Source organism: Mobula birostris, chromosome 6 (assembly GCF_030028105.1).
Source record: "Mobula birostris isolate sMobBir1 chromosome 6, sMobBir1.hap1, whole genome shotgun sequence".
Lineage (NCBI taxonomy): Eukaryota > Metazoa > Chordata > Chondrichthyes > Myliobatiformes > Myliobatidae > Mobula > Mobula birostris.
In genome coordinates, this window is record NC_092375.1 from 100065524 (window position 1) to 100090458 (window position 24935).

Below are 24935 nucleotides of genomic sequence, written 5' to 3' on the forward strand. Positions count from 1 at the left end.
TTAAGTAATAGATAAAGGGAGTGGCAGAGCTAACTAGAATCAAAGATTAATTGCCTGGGAGAAGAAACCTTTAACATGGAATGAAGTTTTTGTTTTAATTATTAGAAAGACTATAGGGGAAGAATAAGAACCTCTTACTCCCAGAGTCTGATGGAGTTCTGGAACTCACAGCCTGAAAGAAGAGTGAAGGGAGAAACTCTCATTTACTTGCCCTTGAAGTTCTTCAGTGACAAATTTCACATCAGTGACAATAAATCTGATTCTGATTCTGTAGTCCAAGAACGGAAGGTGACTCGAGTGATGCTATGTGTTTGTGAGACAACAGACTTCAATAGTTCAATTTAATATCACAGAATGGATCCAGTATACAACCCAAAATCTTTATTCTTCACAGACATCCATGAAACAGAGAGAAAAAAAACCAAAGCATGAATGTCAAAAGCGTTAGAACCCCAAAACCTCCTCCCCCTCCCATGCACAAGCAGCAGCAAAAGCATCAATCCTCACCACCCTCCATGCAAGCAATAGCAAAGCCCCCAGAGACCATGATCTAGAGTCCATCAAAATCTACTGTCTAACCCAACACTTTGATATCTCTGACAGGCTCTCTTTCACAAGCGAGGGAGAGATGTATTGCTCCTGCCACAGCAAGAGGCGATCACTGTTTTGATGTTCCAATTTGCCGTGTTGCCTGTCTGAGTCCCCTGATTCGAAGTCCAACAGAATTTCACACCATTGAGAGGGGAAGAGATTGCTTCAGTGCCAGGGCTTCCGACAATTGCACACCCCCCCCATCGACTCAATATTTCAATCTCCCGCAACAATTCAGTTGGTGACATTGACGAGGAGTTGGGTCATCCACAGGGCTGCACCCAAAGGAGCACATCTTCCAGGCCACACCTGGAAATCACGAAACACCAGGCAGCCTTGCGATAACCCACCACCCATGAAGAACGCAGTTTGAGCACAGCTGTAGATCATGAAAAGAAAAAGGGACATGAGAAGAGGAGATTGAAACTGTTTCGCAGACAAACCGAAAATCGCCCAAGTCTGCAAAAACATCTGGCACCATCTTTAGCTGATAAAGCCTACATTTACTGTGCACCAAGACACTCTACAACCAGTGAAGAGGACTCCCTGTTGTAAAGTAGGAATCATCTTCAGTTAAGTGGCACTGTTATTTGTGACAGATACACATCAAAATCAAAATCAGGTTAAGCCATGAAATTTGTTGATTTGGAGAATCAGTACAGTGCAAAGATGTAAGATTACGCAAATTACAAAATAAGTACATAGTATTAAACAAAAAGAATAATGTAATAGTGTCACAAACACAAGATTCTACAGCAACACACACAAGATGCTGAAGGAACTCAGCAGGTCAGGCAGCATCTATGGAGAGGAATAAAGAGCCACTGTTTTGCAGTGTGACCCTTCATCAGGACGGGAAAGGAATGGGGCAGAAGCAGGGGGGGAGGGTCAGGAGTACATGTTGGCAGGTGATAAGTGAGACCAGATGAGGGTGAAGCTGGGTGGGTGGGACAATGTGAATGAAGTGAGAAGCTGGGAAATGATAGGTGGAAAAGGTAAAATGCTAATGAAGAAGGAATCTGATTGGAGACCATGGGAGAAAGGGAAGTAGGAAGAGCACCTGGGGGAGGTGATGGGCAGGTGAGAAGAGGAGGGATAAGTGGGGAGACAGAATGGGAATGGGAAAAGAGAGAAGGGGGAAGATGCAAGAAACAAGAAGTTACCAAGTCAGAGAAATTAACATTCATACTATCAGGTTGGAGGCGACCCAGTTGGAATCTGAGGTATTGCTCTTCCAATAATAATGTAATAGTTGTTCAAGGATTCATGGACGTTTCAGAAATCTGATGACAGATCAAACAAGACTCTACAGCTAACACATCTTTGAAGAAGTATAATGGGTTTTTCAAATCTAAGTGGAACTAGGAGGACTTCAGCTTAATACCTCATCTAAGCAACTGACCAGCCAATAGGGCAGCACACCCTCAGTATTGCAATGGGCATTGAGCTCAGTGACCAGTATTTAAGTAATTTTCAAAAGGCAATGCCTCAAAAAGATGGACTCCCATCATCCAGGACATGCTCTCTTCTTATTACTACCATCAGGGAGGAGGTACAGGAGCCTAAAGACACAAGCCCAACATTTTAGAAACAGCATTTTCCTCTCTACCATCAGATTACTGAATGGACAATGAACACTACCTCACTATTTTTACTCTCTTTCTGGACTAGTTTCATTTTTAATACATTGTATATTTCTTATTGTAATCTATGGTATTTTATGTATTGCACCGTACTGCTGCTGCAAAACAACTAATTTCATGACACAGTGATAATAAACCTGATGGACTCTGATTCTGAAGTGGGATTTCAGACTGTAAGTGATGTTGACTAAATTAGATATGACTGCACCCACTACTGAGCTCTCAATTGTGCAGCAAAGCAACAGCAAAGACACAGCAACACACATAAAAATTGCTGGTGAATGCAGCAGGCCAGGCAGCATCTCTAGATAGAGGTACAGTTGACGTTTCAGGCTGAGACCCTTCGTCAGAACTAACTGAAAGAAGAGATAGTAAGAGATTTGAAAGTGGGAGGGGGAGAGGGAGATCCAAAATGATAGGAGAAGACAGGAGGGGGAGGGATGGAGCCAAGAGCTGGACAGGTGATTGGCAAAAGGATTATGAGAGTATCATGGAACGGGAGGCCGAGGGAGAAAGAAAGGGGGAGGGGGGAAGCCCAGAGGATGGGCAAGGAGTATAGTGAGAGGGATAGAGGGAGAAAAAGGAGAGAGAGAAAAAATATATATGAACTAATAATAAATAAATAAATACATAAATAACGGATGGGGTACAAAGGGGAGGTGGGGCATTAACGGAAGTTAGAGAAGTCAATGTTCATGCCATCAGGTTGGAGGCTACCCAGACGGAATATAATACAAAGACACAGACTTGCTGTACCCCAAAGACTACTTGTTCACCTGGTATTCGACATACCACAGGCTCTTTCTCTCCCTAATAAGGGAGAAAGAAATGTCTCTATTTCACAGCGAGAAGGGAAACCTAACAAACAACTTGCTGGTTTACGATGTTAAAAGTCCTTTGGATCGCTTTTTCTAAGGTCTGTGCCCAAAGATCTCAGGTCTCTGGGCACACAGCCACAGATCTTCCTATTTCATGACACACCAATCTCTCGCCAGGACACCAACCTTCAATCTCGGACCTCCAAACGCGAGCAAAGCTCTTAGGTCGCGTCCCTGGCAGGTCGAATAACAGCCAGTTGTGAAACCCGAGAGCAGGTTCCATTCCCGCAAAGAACCAAAGTCAGCGTGTAACTCCAGGTCAGGGTCTTCATAAGAACCTTGAGAGGGAAAAATAGAGATACTAAAGATGGAAATAGAGCTGTTTCCGAAGATGCAAGCAAAGGAGTCACCGTTTAGCGCCATTACGACTAAGCTCCACTCTCCAGTCCAAAAGACTGGACTAATGGATAGTGCATCAAGTTTTAGGACCTCATAGAAGTATATATAATTATAAGAAACAGACATAGGGTGGGTAGCCACTTTTGCTAGGGAAGAGATGTCAAATACTAGAGGGCACAACTTTAAAGTGAGGGAGGAAAAGCTTAAAGGGGATATGTGGGGTAAGTTATTTTACACAGAGTGGTGGGTATCTGGAATATGCTGCTAGGGGTGGTAGCAGAGGCAAATATGTTGAGAGCATTTAAGAAGATAGGCACATGAATATGCAGGGAATGGAGGGATATGGATCATGCGCAGACAGAAGAGATTAGTTTGGCATCATGGTTGGCATGGACATCATGGCTGAAGGGCCTGTTCTGTTCTGTGCTGTTCTGCATTTTATACGCATAGACCTGAGGGATGTATAACAGTTGTACAGATATCTGGTGAGGCCACATCTGGAGTACTATGCAGAATTGTTGGTCTTATTTATGAAGGATATATTAGCATTAGAGGCAGTCTGAAGAGATCCACTAGGATAATTCATGTAAAGTAAGCATTGTCCTATCAGAAGCAGCTACAGAATTACATTTGTATTCCTTGGAGTTACGAAGAATGGAAGTGGTGATTTTGTGAAATACACAAGATACTGAAAAGGAATTAAAGGGTAGGTATTAAAATGCTTCCACTAATAGTAGTGTTTAGAACAAGGCATCATAGTTACAAGATGAATTGTCAAAGTCAAAAGTAAATTATTTTCAAAGTACATATCTCACCATATACTATCATATTCATTCAGGATATTCTCTACTGCGCATTTACAGTAGTTTTAAACCTACATAAACTTTTAAGAAAGTAGGGGTGCTGCCCAACCTTCCTTGTGATGTCAATGGGTGTGTGGTGTAACTCAGAATGGCTTTGCAAAGCCTGACACCAACACCAACATATTCTGCAGTGCCTACTTTGTTTTCCCACTTTGACAGCCGTGTCAAGGGTATTTCTGGCAACTGCAAAAGCAGCTGAGGCACCTCAGGCCTGTGTCAGGTTGTGGTGCTCTCACCCTCGTAGCTAGATTGAGAGCGCTAGAAGTCTGACTTTCCCATTTCCATCCTACCCTGCTTGTGAAATTTCTTCCAACATAATGCTATTCAAACCCTTGGTGACATCTGGTGCAGTTTTAATGATAGAATTTTAAAATGTTATTTCCTTATCCAAATTCAGGTAAAGGCATGTTGTTTGATGAAAGCCATTTGGTCTGACTTATCCATTACACCGATGCTGCTCTGAATTAATTCAGCTGCTCAAGGAAATGGGACTGGCTTAAAAATTTAAACAAGTAACAAAACAAGACTAAAATGCAGCAAGATCAGGGAAACAAAGGAGAGCAGTTGACCAAATGGAAAGACCTTGAGACCAAAACAGTGGAATTTTGCGCATTCTGCCAACTGATTCTTAGCTGCACGTGTCTCGACTGTGACTGCAAACCATTTGATAAAAGACTGTAATTATGCACAAAGACTAAATTTTTGGGTAGTTCAAACTGGCATCTCATCAAAACATTTCAGGATGAATCTATACCATTCTCCAGCAATTGCAAACTTGTTTAATTTTCACTCACTAGAAGAGATGGAAGGCTGTCATTCAGATGGCCAACAATTATTGGCTGGCTCTAACTCCCTTATGTAGTGTGCCTAGTGTGACAAGAGTACACATAGATTAAGATGTTAACTGTCCTGTGCTGGCACCAGTGGGATCAGCAGTTGGTCTGCCACCTGTCTTCAGGAGAAAGAGAGATAAGGAAAACAATGGAGCAGCATTTGGAGATGTTAATTAAGGGACAGAAGGAGAGCTGTCAAGATCGGCCCCCCTTTGAACCCTGAACTGTTTGAAGTGATGGACAGGCGATACCCCAGCAGGGGGATAAAAAGGGACAGGTTCGCTAAGACAAGACACACACAACACCACGAGGTAACGAGACCCTGGAAGCGGTGCACCTCCCACAAGTTGGTGGGAGTGTTGGAGGGCTGGTCGCGGGACCAAGCCATAGACGCACAGTGTGGAGAGGTACGATCGGCGGGAACCTGGTGTGTGTCCGCCCTTGCCTGGGTGCCAGGTTCACCGCAGAGAAACGATCGTATCTGGAAACGGAGGGGTCACGGTCGGTGACCTCAGAAGACATCACAAAGGGCTCGCCCGAAAGCTGACTGCGAAGAATATCGAAGGTCTGTGTGGAAGCCGTTTGAATATTCATTCGTTTTTGCTCTCTCTCTCCTTCCCCCCACTGTCCATCTCCCACGGCAGTGATTACTGTGAACTGAACTGAACTCAATTGAACTGAACTTTGCGTCACTTTGAAACTGGTCATTTACCCCTATACGACGATAGAGCTTGATTGATCCTGTTATCCTAATTCTGTGTACATGTGTGTTTATCATTGCTGAACTGTTGCATTTATTATCCTTTTGATTAGAGTATTGTGTTGCTTGTTTCTTTAATAAAACTTTCTTAGTTCTAGTAATCCAGACTCCAACTGAGTGATCCATTTCTGCTGGTTTGGCAACCCAGTTACGGGGTACGTAACACTAGGCTGCTTCAGAGAGCAGTTGTATGTCAACCCCCTTGTTGTGGGCCTGGGGATAAGGAAGGGTTGGCAGATTTGCCTCCTTGAAGGGTGTGACCCAGATATTTTTTAGACAACAATGCACTTGTTTATGACTATTTATAATATACACAATTTTAGTTCCAGATTTACGGTGGCAATTAAAGTAACGGAATACTGAAGTGGGATTTGAACGTGACCGTAGGTCAAAGTTCAGCCCATTAGGATATTAGTCCAGTACCCTGGCCAACAGTGCAACCATGCCATAAAGGACAAAATCTTGGGCAATTTGTGGATATATGCAAAGTTATGAAGAGCTGAAGTTCATTTGCAGAGGTCAAGAAAGGACATCAGTCATCTGATATCGACCGGCTTACACCTGATGTCAGATGTACGTGCTGTTTGGTGCATGATGTTTGGTGCTGACCTTTCAACCTGCTCTATGATCAATTTACCCCTGCCCTCCATCTTCCTCATTATTATTTATTTAGAGATCCAGTGTGCTGTAGACCCTTCCCCACTGCCCCGACAACTCCCAATTCAACCTTGGCTGAATTACTGGACAGATTACAATGGCCAATTAACTTACAAACTAGTATGTCTTTGGACTGTGCGAGGAAACTGGACCATCCAGAAAAAAAACCCATGCATTCCATGGTGAGATGCACAGATGATGTTGGAATTGAATTCCAATGCCAAGCTGTGATAGCATCTAAATAGTGCCCATCAAAATCATGTTCCTATCTAGGTTTCTTAAATGCCCCTAGTATATCTATCTCTACCACCACCTATGGCAGAGTGTTATATGCACCAATGCGCTCTCGAAAACTTACCTCTGACTTCTGACCCTATACTTCTCTGCAATCACATAAAATTTATGCCCGCTGGTATTAGCCTTGCCTTACTTTTGCCTGATGCCGCCCCCCCTAGGCCTGAGTCGACGTAGTAGTAGGTATTAGCAATTTCCACCCTGAGAAAAACTCTCTGGCTATCAACTTGATCTATGCCTTTGATCATCTTGTACTCCTCTATCAAGTCAACTCTCATCTTCCTTCGCTCATGATGATTGCTAACTTGTTTCAGGTGTTAGACAGTAGATACCAACGTTGTTAGTGATCCCTGAACCATGCCAATAAATGAAATTATGCTTCATTTTAAAAGATTTCCACCATCCACCTGGTTTGCACCATGTTGGGCAAATTAGTAAATTGTTTTATTATTGTCACCCCTCACTGAGGTGCAGTGAAAAACTTTTTTTTTATGTCATTCAGTCCACAGTGTTAGCAGGTGAAATTTATAAAGACAGAATTTATGTGTGTGATCTAGTTAGGTTTTCAGTCAGCATTGTTCCCCTGGCTGTTGATAAAGGAAGCCAATGTGATTGTAATGTCTTTGTATGTCTAAAGGAGATCGATCGATTCTCTTGGATTCCATAACACTTTATTGGATGAATGTTACTTGTGGCCTGTACCTTGTGGCAGCTTCATTTGCCAAGGAATTGCAAACAGAATTCAAACTTGGAATCAGAATTAGGTTTATCATCACTGATGTATGACATGAAATCTGTTGTTTTGCAGCAGCAGTACAGTGCAAGGCATAAAATACTGTATATTATCAGAAATATCTAGTGCAAAAATAGAGGTAGTGTTCAGAAATATGATGGCGGAGGGAGAAGCTCTTCTTGAAACATTGAACGTGTGTCTTCAGGCTCCTCTCTGGTGGTAGTAATGAGAAGCATGTATTAGGTATGTCCTATGTGATGGTGGTGTGGGGGTGTCATTAATGATGGATGTTACCTTTTTGAGACAGTCTTTTGACAATGTCCTCATTGATGGGAAGGCTAGTGTCCAAGATAGATCTGGCCGAGCTTACAACCTTCTGCAGCTTTTTCCTGACCTTGCACAGTGGGCCTTTCTATACCAGGCAGTGATACAGCCAGTTAGAATGCTCTCCACAGTACATCAGATTCAGATTGATTAATCACATGTGCATCAAAACATACAGTGAAATATGTCATTTGTGTTAACAACCAACACAACCTAAGGAAGTTCCAGCACCAACATAGCATGGCCATAATGTTCAGCAAAACATTACAAGCAACAGCAGCAAAACTAGCCCCTTTCCATCATAGATTATATACATGCACTTATTAATTATTTATTTACTCCTATGATGCACCTGCATTTTGATTCTGACATTGTTAAAATAAAGTTTAAAACCAACTCCCGTTGCCTATGATGTGGGTCATTGATCTGAAAAGTTGACGCTGGTTCTTCACTGATTCTGCCTGACTTCCTAAACAATTTGTTTTCAGAATATTACGGAACAGTTTAGGCCCTTCAGTCCATGATGTTCTGCCAACCTTCTAACCTACCTCAAAATCTATCTAACTCTTCCATCCCACATAGCCCTCCACTTTCCGTATGTCCTTAAATGGCACACCTATCTCCGAGGATCTCACGTGGTCTGTACACCCAGCTGTGTGGTGAAAAAAGCACAACAGCGCCTTTTTCCACCACAGACGTTGGAGAAATTTGGTAACCCCGTAACCCCCAAATCCCAAGGACTTCCTGTAGGGGCACAACTGAGAGCATACTGATTGGCTGCATCACTGCCTGGGATGGGACCTGTACTTCCCTCAATCGCAGGACTCTGCAGATAGTGGTGCGGACAGCCAAGCTCATCTGTAGATGTGAACTTCCGACTATTCAGGGCATTTACAAAGACAGGTGTGTAAAAAAAGCCCGAACGATCATTGGGGACGTGAGTCACCCCCACCACAAACTGCTCCAGCGGTTATCATCCGGAAATGGTACCGTAGCATAAAAGCCAGGACCAACAGGATCCGGGACAGATTCTTCCACCAGGCCATCAGACTGATTAATTCACGCTGATACAATTGTATTTCTGTGCCATACTGACTATCCTGTTGTACATATTATTTATTAGTATAAATTGCACATTTAGAAGGAGATGTAACGTAAAGATTTTTACTCAGGAACAGTATGTGAAGGATGTAAGTATTACATTCAATTCATTCATTATGTGTCCGCCTCCATCAGCACCCACCACTCTCTGTATGAGGAAAACTACCTCTGACATTTCTCCACTCTCTCCTTAAATCATCTGAAAGTTACGTCCTCTCCTATTACCCATTGCAGCCTGGAAAAAGGCGCTGGCTGTCCACTTGATCTATGCATCTATCACGACCTCTCATCTTCTTTCGCTTCAAAGTTCATAAGACATTCTCAAATCTAGTCAGTATCCTCTCTAAAGTTTTCTCACCCTCCCTCGATGAGGCGAGCAGAACCGGAAATTCTGCCAAACCTTTGACTTTTCATACCGTGGCTCACTTTCCGTTTTCGTTACGTCATGCCGTAACCTCCTCGTGAATGGGGCGGACGAAATCTACGGACATGCGCAGATGCCCATGTTCGGTAAGACGCATGCGCTAGGTTCCGGTATCCCGTCTGCCTCCACAGGAGCGCAAGCGCTTTCGTGTCCTCGCGGTCTGCCGGCCGGATTTTGGAGTCGTAGAACCGGTGCTCCGAGGATAATGAGTGAAGGTTAGGCTGGTACTGTCAGATCCTATCAGGCAGCGCTTCTGTTTCTATTTGTTACACCAGGGGTCCCCAACCTTTTTTGCACTGCGGACAGGTTTATTATTGACAATATTCTTGCGGACCGGCCGACCCGGGGTGTGGGGGGGGGGTGGGGGTAGGGTTGCCAACGAACAGGAGTAGCAGTCAAATACGTTGTGTTTACCCAGGTAAGACTACAATGACCATGAAGCTTTGCGCGGGCACCGGTGCGCATGCGTGTACGTATCGATCCCCCCCCCCCCCCGCCCGCTCTTGGCGATTCTGCTCGGGGGTTGGGGGAGTGTTAATCACGACCGGAATATAGGTGATAAGTGGCTAATACACTCAATTTCGTTTCTAAAAGGGTTTATCTAACGAATTTAATATTAAACACACAGCGCATATTTTCCTCGCATGAATATAGCGATAAGTCAATTATCAGGGGAAGACGGGAGCTTGACGTAAGTGTTGAACGAACTTCTAGTAGCAGTGGTAGAGGCGGGTTCGATATTATCATTTAAAGAGCAATTGGATAAGTATATGGGCAGGAAAGGAATGGAGGGTTATGGGCTGAGTGTAGATCGGTGGGACTAGGTGAGAGTTGCGTTCGGCACATGGCCTGTTTCTGTGCTGTAATTATTATATGGTTATATAAGTCAATAGCATCTTAACATTTTAAGTAACGTTTGGATATTAAACACACAGCACATATTTTCCCCGTATGAACATATAAAATCATTGCAACACACCAATATCGCTGAATCAGTGGGAGCCCTGGGCTTGTTTTTCTGCAACAAGATGGTCCCATCGAGGGATGATGGGAGACAGCGATACTCGAAGGGGGTTCCTTATGTCCAGTCTATTCCGCAATTTAGTTTTCGTTACATTCATTGCAGAGGTATGTTGGAAATGGAAGCAACGTTTTCAGTGCCTTTGTGGCTATCGCAGGATATTTAGCCTTGACTTTGATCCAGAATGCCGGCAGAGATGTTATATCAAACATACTTTTCAGCCCGCCGTCATTAGCAAGCTCGAGGAGTTCTGTCTGTATCTTGTTTTACGGCGGTTGGCATCCAGCTCAATGGTACATTACCGCCACCCTCTGCTCCAGAATGTGCACTAGACATACATTCTAAATCCCTTCACCTAATCGCGCGCGTACGCGCGCGCGCACACACACACACACACACACACACACACACACACACACACACACACACACATATAAACAAACCTACACTTCACCCTCCCATCTTTGACCATCCTAGTATCCTATTCCTGCTTATTCGTCGTATTCTATAAAAAAAAAACCCTGTACCCCTTAAAAACGCTAAAAATACCCGGACTTGTGCTCTCTCACCCATGCCTGGCAACCCTTTTAATGTGAATTCCTGCATTCCTAACTCCCTTAATTTATTTCTCATCATCTCTCTCTGTATCCCATACTTTCTGCAACTCAGAACTACATGTTCTACTGACATTCCTCACACAATCCTGTCTGGTGTTTCCCTATCATTTTCAATGTTTTGTTTAATGCACAATGCCCCAGCCTTAACCTAGTCCACACAATTTCCTCTCTTCTGTTTCCATTACCTACCCTAGTAACTGCAACACTCTTTTGTATTTGATATAAATGCCTCCCTTTCCCCTCCCTGTCCCATCTTTCTTGCCACATTCGGTTGACTTTTTCCCAGATTACACACTTAACCTCTGCACCTCTGCTTTACTGATACTAATGTGTATTTCCACATTTTCTTTCTTTTCTTTGCCAACTCATCCACCCTCTCATTCCCCTTCACCCCTACATGTGCTGGAACCCATAGAAATATTACCTGACCTCCCTGATTTACAATTCTTGTAACTAACTGAAGGACTTCATAAAGTACATCTTGCTGACTGTTTGTGTGAAAAGACCTTAAACTTGCTAGAACTGAGGATGAATCTAAACATATCAATGCTTTCTGCACCCATTGCACCCTTGTCTGGTTTTCTGCACCCATTGCAACGCAACCAACACTGCCAGCATCTCCACTGTAAACACCCCTAATTTATTAGATGTTCTTCTGCTGATTCCAACTTCTTTTGCTGGTATTACCACCCCAAACCCTGTCACTCCTGTTTCAGGTTCCTTCGCACCATCTGTATCAATGTGAGTATAATCACTATACTTTTCCATCACATGACTTAAATGCATTTACCAAATCTGTTTTATATCTTTCTTTCCCTTTTACCTCTAACAAATGCCAGTCTGTGTCAGGCCATACAAGCTTCCATGGAGCTACAACAGGATAAACTACTGAAGGACTTATCCTCAGGTCAAATACTCCACATCCTTTTGCGATATCATTCCCTACCTGACTAAAGGTATCCCTCTGAAACCTCCCATTTTCCCAGCACTCCTGCAACACTCCTTTAGTAGGGTGAGAATCATTGTTCTCCTGCAAGTTAGCCCAGTAGTTTGCCATCAGTTGCATCCTTCTTAGTTCCAAAGGCATTATTCCCATTTCTACCTGTAGTGCTGACGCTGGTGACGTTTTAGAAGCCCCACTGCACACTCTCAAGGCCTGAGCCTGAATCACATCCAGTTTCCTTATAAGAGACCTAGCTGCTGATCCATATACCATATTTCCATAATCCAATACAGATCTTACTAAAGCCACATACATTCTCTTAAAAGCTGAACAACTTGCTCCCCATTCCCTACCAGTCAAACATCTCATCACATTTATTACTTTTTTACATTTCTCCTCAACTTTCCTGATATGGTCTGCCCATGTTAATCGTGAATCAAATATAACTCCCAGAAATTTAAATGATGCAACCCTTTCTAATTCAACCCCATACATCCTTAACTTCTTCCCTACCTCAACCCCTTTCCTGGTTAAAAAAAAAATACAGTTGGGTGAGTTTTATCTACTGAAAATCTACATCCCCAATCATAACCCCACTCCACCACTTCATCAATTGCTTCTTGTAGTTTCCTGATTATATAGTCCATGTTCCTGCCTCTTTTCCACAAGGCCCCATCATCCGCAAACAGTGACCTACCTATATCCACTGGTACCTTTGTGAAGACATCATTGATCATAATGATGAAAAGTAACGGGCTAATCACACTACCTTGAGGTGTGCCATTTTCCACTATGTACTGTTTTGATAATTCTGATCCAATCCAAACTTGAATTTTTCTACCAAACAAAAAATCTTTAATCCAATTAAAAACTCTCCCACCAACCCCCATCTTGTGCAGTTTAATTAATAATCCTTCCTTCCGCATGATATCATAGACTTTTTCAATGTCAAAGAACACTGCCACTACTGACTCTTTATTTGCCTGGGCCTTCCTTATTTCAGTCTCTAACATAATCACTGAGTCCGTGGAATTCCTTCCCTTTCTAAAACCACTCTGATAACTTGCCAGCATTCCCCTTTTCTCAAGCTGATATGATAACCTTTCTATTATCATCCTTTCCATTATCTTACATATACTTGATGTTAATGCAATTGGTCTGTAGCTAGTGGGTTTTGACAGATCCTTGCCAGGCTTCCTTGTTGGAATTACTACTGCTTCTTTCCATGCACTTAGTATTCTTCCCTCCTTCCACACTCTGTTATAAAAATGCAGCAACTTCAAGAGTGCTCCTTCTCCTAGATTTTTTAGCATCACAGAGCATATCAGATCTTTCCCTGGGGAGGTTGGTCTCGATCTCTTTATTGCTCTCACCATTTCTGCTAATGTAAATGGATCATCAGTTATATCATCTGTTCCTTCCCTCCTGCTTAACACACCTGGGTGTTGGCTCATTATTCTTTCCCTTCTTCTTCTCCCTTCTTCAGACAAATTTTCTGAACTGTGTATCGGTACAAATGACTTGGCCATGACCTCAGCCTTATCCCTACTGGAGACTGCAGTTTCCTCCTCAGATATCATTACTGGATATTCCCATTCCCTTCTATCTCCTCCCATCCTCTTAATCATTCCCCATATCTCTCCCACAGGTGTTGTTCTTCCTACCTTGTCGCAAAAACTCCTCCAACTTTCCCTTTTAGCTTGACGTATAGTTCTTCTCACCACTGCCTGTGCTTTCTTATATTGAACCAAATGCTGCATATTATGGGTTCTTTTAACTAGCCTGAATGCTCTATTTCTGTTTTTTACAGCTTGACAACATTCCTCTGTCCACCATGGTACCAGTTTTCTATTCATCCTATTTTTACTCCTAGGTATAGATCCTTCTGCTGCCATGATAATTGCTGAAGTCACCTGACTGTTTAATTCATCTACATTTCCAGAAATATCAATCTTTGTCAACCCTTCTTCACTCAATTTCTGGAACTTACCCCAATCAGCTTTTTCAAACACCTACTTTGGGGGTCTTACTTCAACTCTTTCACCCACTGAACACAAAACTGTGTAGTGATCACTGCCTACTGTTGAAGCAGTCCAAACTCCCCAGTTACTAATGCCAGCCAAGGTATTAGACACTAACGTAATATCTAACACTGACTCAGTTCCTATTGTTATATCTATCCTTGTGCCGCTACCATCATTCATACACACCAAATCCCATCAAATCTTCAATTACCTTTCCATTTGGATCTGTAATCTGATCCCCCTATATTGTGCTATGAGCATTGAAATCTGCACACCACACTACTTTATGTCTGTTTTGTCCTTGTATCTTTAATAGGCTGTCCAAATCCAACCTTTTACATGGATTGTAGTAGTTAATTATAACCACTCCCTCCCCTCTCTCCCACACTTCCACCACTATGTATTCCTGATCATCTCCTTTTTCCAGTACCCTATATGGTATACCTTGCTTGATTAATATAGCACAACCCCCTTCTCCCCCTAGATTTCTATCTTTCCTTATCATTGTATACCCATATACCACAAAGTCTAAAGTTGGTTTCAACCAAGTTTCCTGAATACACACTACATCTGGTTTTACAACCATTTCTTTAATAAAGTGCTTGAATTCCTGGCTATTGGCCAGTAAGCTCCTTGCATTCCATTGTAAAAGAATCACCATAATTAGTATTAACCAACGCATGACACTTCCTGGCTTGACTGATTACTGAGGTTCTCCCTCACTTCCTCCCATGTCAGTCCTACTAACCCTAAATGGTTTACTGCTGCTTTTACCACCAGCTGAATTTTGTCACTTTTTGACTTTACCTCAGCCATACTATTAATCACTCCTGCAATGAATGTTACTAGAGCCTTTTTGTCTACATAAATCCTGTCATTTGTTCTTTGTTGCATCTCTCGTATCCCTATTGCTCCCTGTTCATTAGGAGCATTATTCTGTTCTCTTGACATTCTTACAGCTTCTGCATAAGTGATCTTTCTTTTCACTCTTATTTCTTGAATTTTAGTCTCCCGTCTGACAACCTCACCCACCATATGCAACATTATGAGCTCCTCCACAATTGCAGCAATTTGGTTGAACTCCTGTTCCGCACTTTCCATATTCATGATCACCCCCACATCTAGCACATCTCCCCTGCCTTTTACAGTTTTTAGCCACGTGTCCAAACCTTTGACAATTATAGCACCTCAGTGGTTTTGGCACATACACCCTTACTGGGTAACTCATGAAACCCAGGAACACCTTCCTTGGCACTCTTTCTTCTTCAAATTCAATCAATACAGATTCACTTTCCTTTTTCACTCCCTCCTTTGTTGTTTTCAGTCTTTGAACATTCATTACTTTCCCTCCTTTGATATTCCTCTTTATCTCCTCCATATTTATACTCATTGGTATCCCCGTGATCACTCCTTTACAACCACTATTTTGTGCTCCCACCCTCCCAGTGTATTCCACCTTGCATTTTCCTATCCCTTTTAGCTTGAGTGCTTTCTCAAGTTGTTCCTCATTCGCACATCTTACCAATAAGTTGCCATCATTAAGGACTTTTGCAAATACTATTTCCCCTATCTTATTTGTCAGAGTTGTTGTTAGCACAAACGGGTTAATTTTCTTCATATGTCCCTGAGCCTTCTCATTAAACCTAATTATGACAACACCTCCTCTCTGAGCTTGTTCATCTTCCTCACTTTCAGAGCTTTCTCCACTATCATTTCTTATTCTTTTATTCCCTTTGTCTTGGTTTTTATTCATCCGACCCCTCACTACCTCCTCATTCCCTTTATTTCTCCCTTCACAATAATCCACCTCTCCCCTGCTGCCTACCTCTGGTCCCAAGTCTCTATCCCTCTCCTTCTCCACTTTCTTTCCCTCAACCCCACCTCTTATCTTGTCCACCATTACCGGACCCACACGACCCCCTCCCAGCAATTCCCGTTCCTTCCCCACTCTCTTTCCCTCAACAGGTTCCAAACCACATTCACGCATCAAGCAAAACACAGCCAGCTTCCAGTCAACCCAACTCCCAGCCCCAGCTCGAGGAGTTGATCTCCTTCCCGCGCTGACATGGATGACGCGTGGGTCATGACCTCACATGCGTAATGGCTCAACAGTGCGTGACAGGGAATGAGGAAAGGTGCAGCTGACTCCTATCGCCAAATCATATCGTTTCGTCGCGGCCCGGTAGCACATGCTTTGGGGTGGTTGGGGACCGCTGTGTTACACTGTCGCATAGAAGTGCTCTCCAGGGCTAAGGAAGAAGAGAGTCTGACTTGCTGAGTTCCTCCTGTATTTTGTATGTGTTGCTCAGGAAGTAATTCTGGCTTGCCAACAGATGTGGGACAGGCCTCAGGCTAGGGGAGGAGAAGGGACACATTCCATCAATCCCAGTGTCAGTGCATTAAATCTATTCCATCAACCCTAATCCTAATACATCAATCTGAATTAGTCAATCCCAATATCAATGTGCCAGTCCCATTCCATCAACCTCGATCCTAGTCCATCAGATCTAATCATTAAATCCCAATTGCAGTGGATTAGTCTATCATTCCCAGTTCATCAATTACGATCTACCTCTGCCCCAGTCCATCATGGCTGGCAACGCTGATGGAGAGTTGGGCTGAGGGAGATAAAGAGAGTGTGCCCACTTATTGTAAGAGACAAGGGGCATTTACCCTTGTACTCTTCCCTCAATGAAGAACACATTTCGATGTTGGAGACATCAGGCACTGTGGATGCTGTGATATGGAGCAACGCACAACCTGCTGGAGGATCAAAGTGTGTTGAGCAGCACCTGCGAGGAAAACAATTATCGGTGTTTCAGATCAAGGCTGGCAGAGGGTTTTGACCTGAATCATCAATGTTTCTTTTCGTTGGAGGAGTTTTGTACCAGAGGGCACAGTGTCCCTTTAGAACAGAGATAAGGAGGAATTTCTTTAGCCAGAGGGTGGGTGGGTGAGTTTCTGGAATTTGTTGCCACATACAGCTGTGGTGGCCACGTCATTGGGTTTATTTAAGGTGAATGTTCATAGGTGAGGACGTCAGAGGTTATGGGGAGAAGGTAGGAGATCGAGGTTGAGGGGGATAATAAGTCAGCAATGATGGAATGCAGAGCAGACTTGATGGGCAGAATGGCTTGATTCTGCCCCAAGTTTTATGCAGCTGGACCTGATGAGTTCCTGCAGTAGATTGATTATTGTCCCATTAACAACTCGCATACTTATCAGATCCCAGCATTTTCTGTTTTTGCTTATGGCTAGCCATCCCACCTGGCTCTGTGTTTCTGCTTCCAACTATCACACCTCTGTCTCTGTCTACCAGCCCCAGATGCTTGTGCTCATTTTCCTTCATCCCTTTTCAGTTCACCTATGATTTACTGGCCACCCCCCCCTTTCTTCATATTAACTATCTTCCCTTTTCCCCCTCAGTCCTGATGCAAGATCTTGACCCAAAATATTGACAGTTTCTCTCCTCCCTCCGATGCTGCTTGACCAGCTGAGTTCCTCCAGCAAATTGTTTGTTGCTGCAGATTATGTGCAGTTTCTTGTGTTTCCAAGTTGTCTTAGTGAGAATTCAACTCTTGTTTCAGACCCTTCAGGGACAAACTTCTGTCCCTCTGACTATACCCCTTGCCCATCCTCTGGGTTTTTCCCCCCCTCCCCCTTTTCCTTCTCCCTGGGCTTCCCGTCCCATGATCCTCTCATATCCCTTTTGCCAATCACCTGTCCAGCTCTTGTCTCCATCCCTCCCCCTCCTGTATTCTCCTATCATTTTGGATCTCCCCCTCCCCCTCCCACTTTCAAATCTCTTACTAGCTCTTCCTTCAGTTAGCCCTGACGAAGGGTCTGGGCCCGAAACGTCGACTATACCTCTTCCTAGAGATGCTGCCTGGCCTGCTGCGTTCACCAACAACTTTGATGAGTATTTAGTAGAAGCACCTTTGGCAGCAATTACACCTTTGAATCTGTGTGGATAGGTCATGAGCGAGGGGCTGGCCAAAGCTGATTGGAAAGATACCCTAGCAGGGATGACAGTGGAACAACAATGGCAGGTATTTCTGGGAATAATACAGAAGGTGCAGGATCAGTTCATTCCAAAGAGGAAGAAAGATTCTAAGGGGAGTAAGGGGTGACCGTGGCTTACGAGGGAAGTCAAGGACAGTATAAAAATAAAAGAGAAGTACAACATAGCAAAGATGAGCAGGAAGCCAGAGGATTGGGAAACTTTTAAAGAGCAGTATAGGATAACTAAAAAGGCAATATGGGGAGAAAAGATGAGATATGAAGGCAAGCTAGCCAAGAATATAAAGGAGGAGAGTAAAAGCTTCTTTAGGTATGTGAAGGGGAAAAAATTAGTTAAGACCAAAGTTGGGCCCTTGAAGACAGAAACAGGTGAATTTATTATGAGGAACAAGGAAATGGCAGACGATTTGAACAGGTACTTTGGATCTGTCTTCACTAGGGAAGACACAAACAATCTCCCAGATGTGGAGGAACTGAAGGAGATTCACATTAGGCAGAAAATGGTGTTGGATAGAGTGATGAAGGCTGATAAATCCCCAGGGTCTGATGGTCCCCCTGGGTACTTAAGGAGGTGGCTCTAGAAATCGTGGACGCATTGGTAATTATCTTCCAATATTGATAGGATGCAGAAGTGCACTGAGAAGTGGCAGATGGAGTTCAACCCGGAGAAGTGTGAGGTGGTTCATTTTGGAAGGACAAACTCCAAGGCAGAGTACAAAGTAAATGGCAGGATACTTGGTAGTGTGGAGGAGCAGAGGGATTTGGGGGTACATGTCCAGAGATCCCTGAAAGTTGCCTCACAGGTGGATAGGGTAGTTAAGAAAGCTTATGGGGTGTTAGCTTTCATAAGTCGAGGGATAGAGTTTAAGAGTCGCGATGTAACGATGCAGCTCTATAAAACTCTTGTTAGGCCACACTTGGAGTACTGTGTCCAGTTCTGGTCACCTCACTATAGGAAGGATGTGGAAGCATTGGAAAGGGTACAGAGGAGATTTACCAGGATGCTGCCTGGTTTAGAGAGTATGCATTATGATCAGAGATTAAGGGAGTTAAGGCTTTACTCTTTGGAGAGGAGGAGGATGAGAGGAGACATGATAGAGGTGTACAAGATAATAAGAGGAATAGATAAGAGTGGATAGCCAGCGCCTCTTCCCCAGGGCACCACTGCTCAGTACAAGAGGACATGGCTTTAAGGTAAGGGGTGGGAAGTTCAAAGGGGATATTAAAGGAAGGTTTTTTACTCAGTGGTTGGTGCGTGGAATGCACTGCCTGAGTCAGTGGTGGAGGTAGATACACTAGTGAAGTTTAAGAGACTACTAGACAGGTATATGGAGGAATTTAAGGTGAGGGTTTATATGGGAGGCAGGGTTTGAGGGTTGGCACAACATTGTGGGCCGAAGGGCCTGTAATGTACTGTTCTATGTTATATGTTCTGTAATGTTCTATAGATTCGGCATCAGTTCCTGAAGACTGGAGGGTAGCTAATGTTATCCCACTTTTTAAGAAAGGAGGGAGAGAGAAAACAGGGAATTATAGACCAGTTAGCCTGACATCAGTGGTGGGGAAGATGCTGGAGTCAATTATAAAAAATGAAATAGCGGCACATTTGGATAGCAGTAACAGGATCAGTCCGAGTCAGCATGGATTTACCAAGGGGAAACCATGCTTGACTGATCTTCTGGAATTTTTTGAGGATGTAACTATGAAAATGGCAAGAGAGAGCCAGTGGATGTAGTGTACCTGGACTTTCAGAAAGCCTTTGATAAGGTCCCACTTAGGAGATTAGTGGGCAAAATTAGAGCACATGGTATTGGGGGTAGGGTACTGACATGGATCATAAATTGGTTGGCAGACAGGAAACAAAGAGTAGTGATTAATGGGTCCCTTTCAGAATGGCAGGTGGTGACTGGGGGGGTACCGCAAGGCTTGGTGCTGGGACCGCAGCTATTTACAATATACATTAATGATTTAGATGAAGGGATTGAAAGTAACATGAACAAATTTGCAGATGACACAAAGCTGGGTGGCATTGTGAAATGTGCGGAGGATGTTGAGATAATGCAGGATGACTTGGACAGGTTGGGTGAGTGGGCGGATGCAGTTTAATGTGGATAAATGTGATGTTATCCACTTTGGTGGCAAGAACAGGAAGGCAGATTACTATTTGAATGGTGTCAAGTCAGGAAAAGGGAAAGTACCACAAGATCTTGGTATCCTTGTTCATCAGTCGCTGAAAGTAAGCATGCAGGTACAGCAGGCAGTGAAGAAAGCTAATGGCATGTTGGCCTTCATAACAAGGGGAGTTGACTATAAGAGCAAAGAGGCCCTTCTGCTGTTGTACAGGGCCCTGGTGAGACCACACCTGGAGTATTGTGTACAGTTTTAGTCTCCAAATTTGAGGAAGGACATTCTTGCTATTGAAGGAGTGCACTGTAGGTTCACGAGGTTAATTCCCGGGATGGTGGGACTGTCATATGTTGAAAGATTGGAGTGACTGGGGTTGTATACACTGGAATTTAGAAGGATGAGAGGGGATCTGGTTGAAACATATAAGATTATTAAGGAATTGGACATGCTAGTGGCAGGAAACATGTTCCCGATGTTGGGGGAGTCCAGAGCCAGAGGCCACAATTTAAGAATAAGGAGTAGGCCATTTAGAGCGGAGTTGAGGATCTGTGGAATGCTCTGCCTCAGAAGGCAGTGGAGGCCAATTCTCTGGATGCTTTCAAGAAAGAGATAGAGCTCTTAATGATAGCGGAGTCAAGGGATATAGGGAGAAGGCAGGAATGGGGTACTGATTGTGGATGATCAGCCATGATCACAGTGAATGGCGGTGCTGGCTCAAAGGGCTGAATGGCCTACTCCTGCACCTATTGTCTATTGTCTCTGTCAGCTTTGCACATCTGGACACTGCAATTTCCCCCATTCTTCGTTATAAAACTGCTCAAGTTCTGTCAGATTACATGGGCATCGTGAATGAATAGCCCTTTTCAAGCCCAGCCACCAAAATTTTCAATTGGATTGAGGTCTGAACTCTAATTTGGCCACTCCAGTACATTAACTGTGTTGTTTTTAAGCCATTCCTTTGTAGCTTTAGCTTTATGCTCGGGATCATTGTTTTGCTGGGAAACAAATCTCCTCCCAAGTCACAGTTCTCTTCCAGACTGCATCAGGTTTTCTTCCAGGATTCCCCTGTATTTTGCTGCATTTGTTTTACCCTCTACCTTCACAAACTTTCTCAGGTCTTCTGCAGTGAAGCATCCCCACAGCATAATGTAGCCACCACCCTGCTTCATGGTGTGTTTTTGATTTACACCAAACATGGCATTTAGTCTGATGGCCAAAAAGCTTAAATTTGGCTTCATCAGAATATAGAACTGACTCCTGCTGACTTCAGAGTCTCCCACATGCCTTCTGGCAAACTCCAATCAAAATTACATGAGTTTTCTTCAACAGTGGCTTTCCCTTTGCCACTCTCCCATAAAGCTGTGACTGGTGAAGCACCCGGGCAACAGTTGTTGTACGCACAGACTCTCCCATCTCAGCCACTGAAGGTTGTAACTCCTTCAGAGTTGTCATAAGCCTCCTGGTGGTACCTGTCACTCGTCCCCTTCTTGCACGGTCACTCAGCTTTTGAGGACGGCCTGCATAAGCAAATTTACAGCTGTGCCATATTCTTTCCATTTTTTGATGATTGACTTAATTTTATTCCAAGGGATATTCAGTGACTTGGAAATTTTCTTGTATCCATCTCTTGATTTGTCCTTTTCAATAACCTTTTCATGGAGTTGCTTAGAGTGTTCTTTTTTCTTCATGGTGTAGTTTTTGCCAGGAAACTGACTCAACAGCAGTTGGACCTTCCAGATACAGGTGTATTTTTATTACAATCAATTGAAACACTGCACACAATGATCTCCATTTCACTAATAATGTGATTTCTAAAACCATTTGGCTGTACCAATGATGATTTGGTGTGGTATATTAAAGGGGGTGAATACTTAATGCAATCAATTGTTTTCACTTTGACATGAAAGAGTATTTTTTTGTTGATCAGTGTCAAAAAAGCCAAATTAAATCCACCATGATTCAGTATTGTAAAACAATAAAACATTAAAACTTCCAAGGGGGTTGAATACTTTTTATAAGCACTGTATGTGGTGAAATTTGATGCTTTGCTGCAGCTGTACAATGCAAATCATAAATAACTTATTAAAACTTACAATAAAAAATGTACATAAATAAGTAGTGCAAATAGCAAAAAGAGATGTAGTTTTCATGGGTTCATTGTCCATTCAGAAGTCTGATGGTGGAAGAGTATTTCTAGCATTTTTAGAAAATTTTAGTATGATTGGGCTCAGTGGAGTAGCTGTGGGGAGGACTGAAGTGAGGTGGTGCAGGGTGGTAATAATCTCAGAGTAAGGGATTGGCCATTTAGGTCTGAAGTAAGTTTTTGTCAATCAAAGGATGGTGAATCTTTTAGAGGGCAATTAAAGTTAAAAATCAGATTTATTATCGCTAATTTATGACATAAATCTGTTGTTTTGTGGCAGGGTACAATGCAAAGATATAGAATTACAATGATTGTAAAAGAAGAACATTGTAAAAAAAAACAGGAATAATGAGGAAGTGTTGAAGAGCTCATGGGTGAAGCTGAAGGCCCACTTCAGTGCTCTGTGATTCTATGGAAATAGAAAAGGCTTGAGGGATGAGTCAAACAACAGGAATTCTGCAGATGCTGGAAATTCAAGCAACACACATAAAAGTTGCTGGTGAACGCAGCAGGCCAGGCAGCATCTCTAGGAAGAGGTGCAGTCGACGTTTCAGGCCGAGACCCTTCGTCAGGACTCGACGAAGGGTCTCGGCCTGAAACGTCGACTGCACCTCTTCCTAGAGATGCTGCCTGGCCTGCTGCATTCACCAGCAACTTTTATGTGTGTTGCTTGAGGGATGAGGTGTCTACTTCTGCTCCTATTTTCTTATGCTCTCGTTGTTTCTTTCTTTGAGCCAGGAGCTAGTGATGGTTTACCCTGAATAAACTATTATCAAAATATGCTTATGTCACAATATGCGGCCTTAAGATTCATTTTCTTACATTCTCAGTAAAATAGGAAAATACAATAGAATCAATGAAGAATTACAAAGAACCAATCTGAAAAAAGACAAACTGTACAAATAAGTAAGTAAATAAATATTAATGAGAACATGAGTTGTAGAATCCTTGAAAGTGAGCCCAACCATAGGTAGTGGAATTCATTGAGGTTAGTGAAATTATCCACACTAGTTCAGGAGCTTGATGGTTGAAGGGTAATAACTATTCCAGAACCTGGTAGTTTGGAACTGAAGGCTCCTGTTCCTCCTTCAGGATGGCAGCAGCGAGAGGAGTGCATGGCCTGGATGATGGGGTTTTTGATGATGGATGCTGCTTTATTGTGGCATTGCTGCTTTTAGATGTGTTCAATGGTGGGGAGGGCTTTGCCTGTGATGAACTGAGCTGTATCCACTACTTATAGGCTTTTCCATATCTGGGCATTGGTGTTTCCATACCAGGCTGTGATGTAACCAGTCAGGATACTCTCCACAGTGCATCTTTAGAAGTGTGTTGAAGTTTTAGATGGCATAACAAAACTGCTCAAACTTCTAAGACAGTAAAGGCATTGTTCCTTTTTGTGATGGTATTTACATGCTGGTCTCACAACATTATCTGATGATGATAATGCCAAGGAATTTACAATTACTGGCACTCTCCACCTCCGATTCCCTATGAGCTTATGAACCTCCGGTTTCTTCCTCCTGTAGATTTTGCGATGGTATTTACATGCTGGTCTCACAACATTATCTGATGATGATAATGCCAAGGAATTTACAATTACTGGCACTCTCCACCTCCGATTCCCTATGAGCTTATGAACCTCCGGTTTCTTCCTCCTGTAGATTTTGCTCTTTGGCTTCGCTGACGTTGAGTGAGAGATTATTGCACTGGAACAATTCAGCCACATTTTCAATCTCCTATACGCCAATTTGCCCCCATCTTTGATTCATCAGCAAACTTAAATATGGCATTGGAGCTGTACTTAGCCACATAGTCACAAGGGTAAAGTGAGTAGAGCAGTGCCTTGTGGTGCATCCGTGCTGATGGCGATTGTGATTGTAGAAGAGATGTTGCCAATCTGTAAACTGCTAGTGTGAAAATTGGAACCCAGATGCACAAAGAGGTACTGGGGTCGAGGTCTTGGAATTTAGTGGTTAGTTTTGAGGGGATGATGGTGTTGAATGCTGAGCTGTAGTCAATAAAGAGCATCCTGATGTGTGTATTTTCATTGTATAGATGTTCTAGAGCTAAACGTAGAGCCAATGAAATGGCATCTGCTGTTGACCTGTTGTCACAGTAGACAAATTGGAGTAGATCTAACTCATTTCTCAGGCAGGAGTTGATAGGTTTCATCACCAACCTCTCAAAGCACTTCATCACTGTGGATCCAAGTGCTACTGGACGATAGTCATTGAGGCAGTTTACCACATTCTTCCTGGGTATCAGTATGATTGAAGCCTTCTTGAAGCAGCTGGATACCCTAGAGTGCTGAGGTGAGAGGTTGAGGAGAGGAGAAGATGGCAGCGCGACGAGCGCGTGCAGCTCTCCGGTGAAAATGATATCATTTCTGTTAAATACGGGCCGTGGACAATTCTGATTTGATGGACACAGACGTGAAAGCACAGAGGAACATCTGGAGGAATTTCTGAAATGCTGGTTGGCTGCCACTGTTACTGGGCGATCGAGAATCTTCCGGAGAGAAGGCCCCAAAATCCCCGGCTTTGCCTGCTGCTGGCGACCGAGGCTGAGGTCAAAACGTTCGGATAGAGATAGAGATGGTG

General features: G+C 43.3%; 1 protein-coding gene and 1 long non-coding RNA gene across 6 annotated transcripts in view; one reads left to right on the forward strand and one right to left on the reverse strand.

Moving 5' to 3' along the window:
- Positions 1 to 439: 439 nt before the first annotated feature.
- Positions 440 to 9429, reverse strand: LOC140199229 (uncharacterized). Its single transcript, XR_011886386.1, has 3 exons — positions 9375 to 9429; positions 3239 to 3390; positions 440 to 970 (listed from the first exon to the last, which is right to left on the reverse strand). It is a non-coding gene; the product is annotated as an uncharacterized lncRNA (long non-coding RNA).
- Positions 9430 to 9538: 109 nt separating this feature from the next.
- Positions 9539 to 24935, forward strand: part of hspbap1 (hspb associated protein 1) — a 327701-nt gene continuing 312304 nt past the window's right edge. For 2 of the 5 annotated variants that reach the window (XM_072260933.1, XM_072260937.1), the window contains exon 1: positions 9539 to 9655. In XM_072260933.1, coding sequence (XP_072117034.1) covers positions 9646 to 9655 — 10 coding nt within the window. In that variant the 5' untranslated portion in view covers positions 9539 to 9645. Of the gene's footprint in view, positions 9656 to 10013; positions 10132 to 24935 lie in introns of those variants that run through there. The other 3 variants (XM_072260936.1, XM_072260932.1, XM_072260938.1) reach the window with 3 other exon arrangements.